General features: G+C 55.9%; 2 protein-coding genes across 2 annotated transcripts; both read right to left on the reverse strand.

The window, feature by feature from the left end:
• Positions 1–388: 388 nt before the first annotated feature.
• PHACADRAFT_120527 (uncharacterized protein) lies at positions 389–3,090 on the reverse strand. The gene is made up of 12 exons (XM_007395562.1): positions 3,016–3,090; positions 2,908–2,956; positions 2,836–2,845; positions 2,764–2,785; positions 2,511–2,710; positions 2,354–2,454; positions 2,258–2,301; positions 2,125–2,204; positions 1,978–2,067; positions 1,722–1,923; positions 1,011–1,664; positions 389–951 (listed from the first exon to the last, which is right to left on the reverse strand). The coding sequence occupies exons 4-11, from the start codon at positions 2,780–2,782 to the stop codon at positions 1,651–1,653; spliced, it is 750 nt and encodes a 249-aa protein (XP_007395624.1). The 5' UTR covers positions 2,783–2,785; positions 2,836–2,845; positions 2,908–2,956; positions 3,016–3,090; the 3' UTR covers positions 389–951; positions 1,011–1,650.
• Positions 3,091–3,102: 12 nt separating this feature from the next.
• On the reverse strand, positions 3,103–8,638 carry PHACADRAFT_120526 (uncharacterized protein). Its single transcript, XM_007395563.1, has 19 exons — positions 8,492–8,638; positions 8,252–8,432; positions 8,036–8,192; positions 7,880–7,983; positions 7,556–7,825; positions 7,249–7,503; positions 7,124–7,182; positions 6,908–7,067; positions 6,704–6,850; positions 6,584–6,652; positions 6,337–6,530; positions 6,198–6,284; positions 5,969–6,146; positions 5,684–5,907; positions 5,551–5,630; positions 5,417–5,489; positions 5,279–5,344; positions 3,390–5,219; positions 3,103–3,333 (listed from the first exon to the last, which is right to left on the reverse strand). Exons 1-18 carry the CDS (start codon positions 8,534–8,536, stop codon positions 5,079–5,081), a joined length of 2,490 nt encoding a protein of 829 aa, XP_007395625.1. The 5' UTR covers positions 8,537–8,638; the 3' UTR covers positions 3,103–3,333; positions 3,390–5,078.
• Between the last annotated feature and the right edge of the window lie 1,701 nt (positions 8,639–10,339).

A 10,339-nucleotide genomic window follows, 5' to 3' on the forward strand; every position in this document is an offset into this window, starting at 1 on the left:
GTGATCTTCGAGTACCATCGGTAGGCGCTTGCTACCCGCCATCTCTGAATGCAAGTTATTCTAACGTGCTTGCAGTCTCTTTTACCGCCTCTGCCGAGCGTCGATCGATTCAACAGAGTACAGCATAAAGCGCGTGCCCTTCTTCGACAACATCCGCGCGTACTCGCTCGCGTACACTGTCCACAAGCCAAGCACATGGAGGCCTCTCGAACAGCGCAAACGAGAGCCGGTGGTTCTCGACCTCGGCTTCGCGGAGTGGATACTGCCTGCGAGCTCCATAGACATGACTGCCGAGAGTGGCGAGTACTTCACGATGAAGGAAACCTCGCGACTGAAAAATCCAGGTCTTACCCAAGGGGTAAATCCTCTCGCCGTGTTTCGATCACAGCAATACTTATTTTGCATTCAGACGTATATGTACGGCGACGCTCAATCCGTCACGCGGGAGGAGCTGCAGGAGAAGCTCTCACAAAAGTTCACGCGCAACCTCAACGCGCCGATCTTGCTCTTCGTGCAGGACGGCGACGAGGCGGTGGACGTCCTGCGCTTCTATGGCGTCGACGCCTCGGACTGGACGACCGCCTTCGAGCCTGTCATCGGCAAGGACGCGCTCGAGATCGGCGACAGGCTCCCGAAGGACGACCCCGTCAAGCCAGAGAGCGGACGCGGACGCTTCGACGACCGTTATGGTGACGAGGACCGGAAGAGGTCCGACCGATCGAGGTCCCCCAAGCGTGGCACGCACGCGTCGCGCCCACGCTCCCCGCCCAGAGGCAACAAGCACGCCGTGTACGTGGTCGACGTCACACGGCTGTACGCGACGATGCGGCGCATGCCGCGACAGGACTTGTCCATCACACAAATGGCGGACGACCTCGACGTCAAGCTCGAGCCGTCCGAAAGCGGCGTCCAGCACGCGGCGGGGCAGTGGTGCGGCGGCAACGAGTGCCGGTAAGTTCTTAATGAGCAACTCCGATCGAGAATTATTGTTGAACATACGCGTGGAACAGGCTAGTCGCCTTTATCTGGCGTGCTCTGGCGTCGGGCAGCGCTATCGACGAGCAACTCCTCCGCTTGCAGTCCAGACCCCCGCGATCTGCCCCGGCACCTGTGCAGCCGACTGGACAGGTTCCTGCGGCGCTGGGAGACTGGGATGACGACGCGGATCCGAACGATGTCGTGGCAGCTGCACCGGCGGCGAGACAAGTTGCCAGCAACCCATACGATGAGTTTGAGGACGACGACTTTGAAGAAGACTGAGAGGCCGCACGAGAGAGGACAAGGCTAGTATTGCGTTATTGTCTACCACAGCGTATTAGTAGGCATTACCACAGTCTACTAGCAGGCCCAATCGCATCTAGCGCGGAACATTGCAACTACGAACGAACGTAGTCGTACGAAGAAGCCATAATTACAGAGACAACTGCGTGACAGCACACATAGGCGGATACAAGATAGCGGGTAGCACAACACGGAGGATAGTCGAGGGTATCGCGTTAAAGAAAGTATCGAAGGAGTATAGAGGAAGGCATACGCTAAAGGGGCAGAAGGATCGAACAGGCTGTTCAGAGACGTTACCCCTGCGTTTCTTTGGCTTGTATGGCGCAGGACAGACGTCTTGCGCAGCCTCAACGAACCCTCATCCAAGGCCTACGAGACCCAGACTGATGTAACGTCTGGTGGGTGAGCGTAGGATGATGTGGAGGAGAGTGGACACGTACAAGCAAGGGCGATGACACAGTAGAGCGTGATGAGCATCAAGCCCTCCATGTAGTTCGATTTACCATCTTGGATGAGGAAGTTGACGAGCAGCACAGAGACGAAGAGAACGATCGTCTCGAAGTCTGCGAAGAATAAAGTGAGGTCGTGGTGGGTGATCCAGCCGACAATGACCAAAAGAGGTATAACGAAGGCGGCAATTTGCTGCAAATTCCGCGGTTAACCGGGGCACGCGACGGTAGGTTGTCGAGAACATACAATTGAACTGCCAACACAGATGCCAATAGTAAGCTCCATTTTATCCTTCATCGCCATCCAAATAGAGGTAACGTGTTCCGCGGCGTTGGCCTGCACATTACATATCAGCACGTATACCGATAAACACACGGCATCGGCACAACATACCACAATGGGCAGAAGAATGAGACCAATGAATGCCTTCGGAATGCCGTAGCGATCAGCAGTCTCCTCGATTGATGCCACAACTACGTCCAACAAAGTTAGTTTCATCCATCTTGGACTCACATCTGTAACGTACGGTAGTCGGCGCAAAAGGACGTAATGAGAGTTGCACCGAGGAGACTGACAGGAGTCAGTTACATGCGCGAAGACAAGGACAAGAACGCCGACACACCCAACAGCAGCCGCGGGAACGTTCATGCGAGGAGTCTCGACCTCCTCGTGGAGATCATCCGTCGCCCTGATCGGCTTGAAAAGCTCGGCATGGGTTCCTAGCTGTAGGGGAGAGAACGTAAGAAACAAACCAGTAAGCTCTAGATGTGTGCGTTTACCTGGAACCGGAGATAAGCAACGTAAACGAACAAAAGTAGAATAGCGGTGCCACGAGAGATAATCTTCAGGCCATAGTTGGCCCCATCGTCAAGGTCACTACCGTCCACGATCTGCAGGGTGCTAAGTAAGCCGTCACCGTCACCGTCATCGATACCTCCACGAGACTTTGCGCTGTGATAGGCCGCTGGGATGACAAGAGCTATGGACAGCATATCGTTAACGGCTGAACCACATCGATGCGGGGAGACTTACTGATGCAAGCCAGAGTCATGAGCTTGAGAGGAGTGAGTTTCCATGATAAGATCAAAATCATGCAAGACGTACAGAACTCGCTCTGATGCGGCAAAACGTGGTAAGTCATTGTTATTGGACAGTTATTCGAAGGATAATGCTTACGCTTGAGCGGCGGTGGCTTGGAATATGCTCTCTTTCCTCAAAAGGCCACCTAGTGCATGTAACGCATGAGAACCATGCAGCAAGCAAAACATTATTGGCATGGCGTACCTGCGAAGAATGAACAGCCGAGGACCAGAAGCAAGTTAGACAGGATAGACCCGAGTAGCTGAGATCCGTCTTCAGGGATGTTGGTCTGGACGCATATATAAACTTACTTACTGACGTCTGCACAATACGGAGCTCCCCTGAATGTCAAAAGTTGATGAGCTGGCTTCAAGACTCAAGCGTGACAGCACGCAGCTTACCCTGCAGCAGGGCGGCAACCCCAACAATGATTTCGACTGCGTTGCCAAAGGACGCGTTAAGCAAGCCGGAGAGCGTGTCGCCGAGCTCCAACGACATCTGGTCCGTGGCTGCACCCAATAGCTTTCGTGGAAGAGAAAATTAGATGGCGCATCCAACCAGGAGTGAAGAGAACATACTGCAGCTAGAGGCATGATGGCTATGAAGCTGAACGAAAAGCGTAGGGCTGCATCCCAGTTTGAGTAGTGTGCAACCGCGCTAAGAGGCACGAAGACGAGGAGAACGTTGAGCCAGGAACCAAAGATGAAGAACTGGAATGACGAAAGCCAAGACGGCTGTCCTTCTGCTTTCAGGACGCCCATCATGCGCCGTGAGAAAGGCTGGCGGGTGGAATTTCCATTGCCATTGACCAAGGGTGTTGTTTCGTTCGCAGTGATTGGTAGACTGGACATGATGGCGGAGAGAAGGATGGGAAAGGGGGCCTCAGGAGGCTCTGGACGTATAAGGGGACAGCCAACGTAGCACGATGTGAGTTTTGCCAAGCCCAGACGGATAAATCCACCGCGCATGTACAGCCTCGACACGGGCGCTCCACTACTTACCGCGTTCTACTCACCATTTCTGGCGCACGGCAAACGCAACTAGCTGTATTTGACGTATTTCTACCGCTCCTCGACGACGTCAGCGTTGCCTTCGACGAGCTCCACGTCGAGGTGCGTCGTGTCTGCGAACAACACCACAGTCCCCCTCCCGTCCTCTTCCACCTCCACGACCGTCACCGAGGCGTTCGGGAACCTGTATCGGCCGACGTGCACGCCTTCCCCCAGCCCCAGCTTTCTACTCTCGATAAGATTCTGCAGCATGACGTGAATCAGGCCTCCGTGCGAGACAACCAGGACGTGCTGCTCCTCGGCATGCCCGGCATTTCCAATCCGAACACCGCCATCCGCGCCGCCTGTCGCCGCCGCAGCGGCGTAGCGGACGACCGTGTTCTTCCACCACCGGTCTGCCCGCTGTACAAACGCGGCCGCCGGCTCCATGTTCGCAGGCAGCTCGGCATGCCACCCAGCGATGCCTCGGCCCTGCATGTCGCCCATGTACTGTGTGCAGAAAAAAGGAAAACAGGCGAATGCCAGCGACGCCGTAATCAGCCCTGCTGCGCTGTCCCTTGGAATCGTGCGTTGCGAGCAACGCACCCTTTCTCTCAGCGCCTCGTGCGTCTGCAGTGCCACGCCCGATTGCTTTGCCAGGATGATCTCGGCAGTCTATGTGGGGTGGCGCAGCGTCGTTAGTGCCCCCGCGGTGCGACCGCCAGCTTCTACGTGGAACGTCCTCGAGACTGCGCACCTTCACCGCACGCTTCAGGTCGCTCGAGTGCGCCGCTGTGAAGCGTACGTTCTCCAGTGCGTCCGCAGTTAGCTCTGCCTGCTCGAGTCCTGCTGCGTTCAGCTCCGTGTCGAGCTGCCCTTGCATGATCCCGTCCCGATTCTCCTGTGTCTCGCCATGTCGGACGATGTACACAGATACCTTCCCCATCTTGGACGAATCGATCAGAACAAGAACAAGCTCTGTATGAACGGAACCGCTCGCGCGTGGCCACGACGGGATTCGCCGGAAGCTCCCGCCTTCAAGCTAGGGTTCAGGCGTTCGTAAGGGCGATGCAACGTGAGATTCCTGTAACCATGTACATACCATCCTATCCTACTTAAACAAATGGAGTCATCCACTTTTTGTCTACATATATCTACTGCAGTGCACAACTGTCCTTGTCATCTCTCCTAACAGCAGCATATACGCAGTCCATACAAGTCGCCTAATTATATCACCCCGTTCCAGTATAAAGCGCCAACAACGCGTGAGCTATTCGTTCAGAGGATGCTATTAATCGCACGGATCATGGACCCAATCCTCTCCTCGGGGAACGCGCTCGTGACGGCAGCCAGAGCCTCCTTCGCCCGCGTGACTTGTGCGGGTTCGAGTGGGGGCTGTCCATGTCGTGCCGTGTATGCCTAGACACATGACATCCAGGGTTAGGGTCCGCCAAGGGTCCAATGCGAGGCACACTCACGGCGTTGCCCAGGGCGACTAGCAAGCGGTAGGCCGGTTCCGAGTCAACTCGTTCCTGCTCCAGGCCCTGCAGAGAACGCAGAATTAGCGCATCGCACCCTATCCTGATAGGCAGGCTCAACGAAAACCATGTACACACCTGGACGATCAAGGTCACCTGCCGCTGGCGCAACCGAGGATCGAGCCGTTCTCGAAGGGCGACGCACGACAGGCTGTGCAGTAAGAAGGGCCGGTAAACCGACGGAAAGTGAATGCTAACACGTGCGGACTTACTTGAACAGAAGCGTGCCGAGCGCTATCCGCGCTGCCCTTGAAAGTGCAGGATATGACGCCTCCTGTAGCCGTTGCAGGATCTATGCAGTCAATCGTAAGGGCCTCATTCTGATATGGGGAGTATCGGGCTCACCTCATCAGCCCAAACGCCGTCCCCGAGGTTCGTGTCATCTTGGAAGGCGTTGGCAAGACCACGCATGAGGAGTAGAATATTTGTGTCTCTTGAACGTTGTGCCGCACCCCATTCTTCAGACCACTCTGCCTGCTTGAAGAGCGTGCGGAAGAACTCTTGTCTGAAGACGGCGTCAGAGTACGCGTTGCTGCAATAGCCAATGACAAGTCGACATAGGTCGATGACTGCGCGCAGCGTTAGCATGCTGAACACGTAAATGGCTGACGTTCATGAACCTGGACGTACGCGGGAAGCGGGAAGTTGGCGGCCAGCGTTGTAGAAGAGAGATGACGGCTTCTACGTGCTCTCTTTCGACTGCAGGCGCCGTAATCGGTGATACGCCAGACACGGCCTGCTCCAGGTACAGGAACGCTTCCTCTAAGAGACTTCGTTCGTCCGGAAACATGACCAAGGTCGCTGTCGACTTCCAAGACGTGTTGAGCACATTCTACCACAGATGCACGAGGCAACGTACAATCTCGTTCTGCAGATCCTGATTAAACTGGAAAAGTTTATTCTGCATTGCAGGGACATTTGCCTGTTTAAACGATAGTGTTCCTCGCTATTTAAAGTGAGTGAGCATTTTAGCTTATACTTGATGATTGCAGACTCACAACCGGAAGCGTGAAGCGCGACTTGGCTGCTGACGGAGTGGGTGCCGCAGGAGAAACAGGGGTAGAAGGGGTGGCAGGGGCGGCAGGGGCGGCAGAGCTGGTGTATCTCGACGCGCCAGTCCACGGGTCCCCTGTTGAGACCGGTGCAGGCGGCGGCGGCGTGTTCTGTGGTGCCGCTCTGTACCTTGACGCGCCTAACATGCAGCATCAAAGTCTAGACAATAGGCTTGCAACTGAGAAGGCGTACCAGTGAAGGGATCCATATATTCCTGTCCAGTAGTATTCGTGGTGTTTTGTGGCTGATAGCGAGAAGCACCTAGTGAGTAGTTAATGACATGCACACACGAAGTGTCAAGATATGACTAACCGGTGAAGGGATCCGCGAATTCATTGGGACCCGAGCTCAAGTTCACTCCTTGCGAGTTTTTCTCGATAAAGCGGACAACCTCGTCGAGATAGCTAAGAGGAAGCTCGTTGTTCTGCAGGAAGCGCTGTGCCGCTGAATACGGGTTTTCTGTAGAAGGCCGTGTAAACGTCACTCTAGCCTGCAATAGTGGAGTTGACAACCGACCGTTGGCATTATACGGAAGCTTCAGTGACGGAACGCCGTCCTGGACGTCGACGTCAAACACGTAATCGTACTCCTTGCCCTGATAGAGTTGCTTGCGAGCCGAGCCGACGGCGTCGACTACCTCGCCAATCTTTTGCCAGGCCATGGTCGCAGTGTCCCACTATAAATACGGATCCGATTGAGCCCCACCGTGCGAATGAAATGCTACCGACGCACCTGATGGGCTTCGACAAGGGTTCCCTTACGTATCATCTTGACCTCACCTGCTTTCGTGCCTGCCATTCATTCAGTTCAATAAGTGCGACGATCTTTACCGAGCGATCAAACGTCAGCCAACTTACCGGGCTGCAGCAAGGCATCTTCTCCAGGCAGATCGGACTTGTTCACGTCACCGACTTGCTGCGACGGCAAAGCACTACCCGCGACGCGCTCGTCGTACTCTTTCAGCTGCTCTGGGGAGGCCCATCGCTCTTCAGACGCGCTGAAAACCCGGATAAAATTGTCGCTGGCACCAGTTACGAGATCGCCGTTCGGCATGGCCGATACCGACCAGACCGAGACTGCAGGATGCGTGATGGTCTGGACACATTCGCCATCTGAGTAGCGTCAGTCCATGCTGATTTATCAAGTTTCTAAGTTCTGACGCACCCTTCCAGATACGCAAAGAACGATCTTCTCCGGTCGAAGCGAGTCCACCATCCGGTAGCAGCGCTAGACTGTAGACAAACGATGTGTGCCCTGACAGAGTGAACACGACGTCGCCTTCGAGGGTCCAGACACGGATCTCGCTGTCGTTCGAACACGAGGCGAAGCCGATATCCGGAATCGCCACTAGATCGCGAACAGCTTGTGTATGCCCATTGAATGTCCGTATCTCCTTGTGGGAGTGCCACAGCTTGATTGTGTTGTCGGCAGAGCCTGCGGTCGCTTAAACACCGCGAAATTCGCGGATAAGGCTAGGGTGACGCGTACCTGTCAAGTACTGCTCTGAGTCAAGGGCCAGCACGGCCCATACAGCTTGCGTATGGCCGCGAAGTACGTAGAGCTCGGCCCAATTTCTCCAGACTCTGGCGGTCCTGGGGGAGTTGGTCAGCCGAAAAGCATCACGTCATAGAAAAGAACACGCACTGATCCCACGATCCCGATACAATCGTCCCGTCAGGTAAGGCGTGCAGGACGCAGACGTTTTGCTGGTGTCCTACGAGCGTGAAGGACGGCTCGCTGCGGGTACTAGAGAGCGAGAAGATGTTGACGAGGCCGTCTTGGCTGCCGGTGACCACGTAGCCTTGCGGCGACTTAGCCACCTTCATACGCGCACAGCTGGAGGTCTAGAACGGCGCTCACCTTCGGGGGCGTCCGCGGTGGGTGGGAGGTACGTCAGCGAGTTGACGTATTTGGAGCCCGGCCTGAGGACGGCGGACTGGGCGAAGGGCGCGGCCGGGGAAGAACGAGTCCATGTCATCGAGGTAGTATCGCGGCTGGCGGAGAGAATGAGGTCGTCGTTGGGGGAAACGACTGCGCGGACCTGTGGTGAGTGGTGAGCAAGCTGAGGAGCGAGAGGGCGTGTCTGGAGAGTTGACAGACATCAGAGGTGTGGCCGGACAGGGATTGCGCGAGCTTGTAGGGCATGACGGTCGTGACGGGAGGTATAGGCGGGTGGCGGAGTCGTGGTGGTAGTCGAGAAGGAAAAGGGGACGGCTCAGAAGACTAGGCGTGTGCAGGATCTTTATGATGGACACCTATCGGGCGACTGAGAACCAAAGTCTGGAACTTTCGCCGATTGCCAGATACAAAACCTCCTTTAGATCTTTAAACACTCGGGCATTGCCCACTGCTTACACAGATTACACTCGGACAGCCCTAGACTAGTAGCGTGTGCTTATTTCAATGAAGCGCGCTCTGTTTACGATATGTATACCACACTAACGAGCCCCGAGCCGGTGGAAGTACACAGCTCAGGGAGATACGGAGGTACATACTATGCCATGCACCCGACTTGCTCTCCTGCGAGGGCCTCACGATACAGTTCGTCGCCCGTAGCGTCCGAAGACGACGAGTTGCTAAACCGTGAGGGGATGAGCTTGCCCAGTCCTTTTCCTAGTTCCATTTTATACAGATGTTCCTATTTAGGGCAGGTCCAGGCGCGGCTCTGACCATCTTAGATCTCCGACCCGCTACTGCGATTGGCTCCTGCAAGCTCAGCGGGCCTCTGCGACTGCAGGTGCTGGCGTACCGCCGGTTTGTGGAGCATCTACTGTCTACGCTACTCTGGCGAGATCCCAGATCGCCCAGGCTCCTACTCGCCCCGACCACCGATGCAAGATTCTCAGCACAGGCAGAGGCAAGTCCGTGGTCATTGTCCTTCGACAATTGTCCGTCTGCTAAATTACAGTTCCTCAGCGAGCCGTTTAAATCGTCGAACCTCAGCAATCACACTGCTGTTCCCGGGCGCGACAGAGACTGTTCCCGCTGTGGAGCGACCCTTCGACCTGGGCTGCTCACGAACCGTTCCAGCCCGTCATCACGGCTGATCTGTCGTAAATGCAGCCTGTCGTATGCCCGGAGAATTATGCCATGCCGGGTCCACCGCGCAGACTTGCTGGACACCCAGCATGTCATACAAATTCACGTCTTGTCCCGCTTCGAGAAGATTATCAGTTTCCTTGCTCAACGGGGCACATCACGACGTCTTCATGGCCTGGGAGAATCGATGGGAAACATTCATTTTACCTCACGTAACTGCCTGCTGCTGCCCTGCACTCGTGCAGTAACCGTGCCAAGCGGTCGCTTTTTCTACCATGACACTTTCCTGGTATGTGCCTGCAGCCTTTGACAACTCCGATCTGCGCAGACAGCCGTTCAAGGATCGGAAACCTACTTTATCCCGAACGGCGTAACTGGGCCGTCTTGCACCCCAAGGAAATGATAAGGCCGGCTACCACTTCAAACATTCCTAGCGACGCACATGCGCACCGGACCTCGTTTTTGGCCCCTTCCGAAGGCTCCTAAGTGCACGAGGCGTTTCCGCAGACTTCCTACTAGACCCGGATCCCGTCGATTGCTCCCCGGCGGGAGCGCAGGTGCGCGGAGCATGAAACCTTTGCGCGACCATGTCAGCAGCGCATGCACGACGGCGAGCCGCGTTCTGGCTCCTGGGCCCAGTCCAGGTACCAACCGGCGTCGACGTCTGTCTGGGAAGGCGTCCGGAGGGGGACGGCGTGCGCTCGCGATACGGCGTCCGTACCGTCACTCGCCTTCCACCGCTCGTCCATGTCTCTCATCTGCACCTCTACCGCGCGTAACTTCCACCGGAACTAGGCCCCTAGGCTGCCAGGACAGGGCCGACCCTATCGCTGACCGAATCAGGTAGCGTCCGTCAAGGTTTGCTGCGTTGCTTGCTTCTGTCGAGACTCGACGGACCCCGCAATGTAA

This window comes from Phanerochaete carnosa (genome assembly GCF_000300595.1).
Source record: "Phanerochaete carnosa HHB-10118-sp unplaced genomic scaffold PHACAscaffold_5, whole genome shotgun sequence".
NCBI lineage: Eukaryota > Fungi > Basidiomycota > Agaricomycetes > Polyporales > Phanerochaetaceae > Phanerochaete > Phanerochaete carnosa.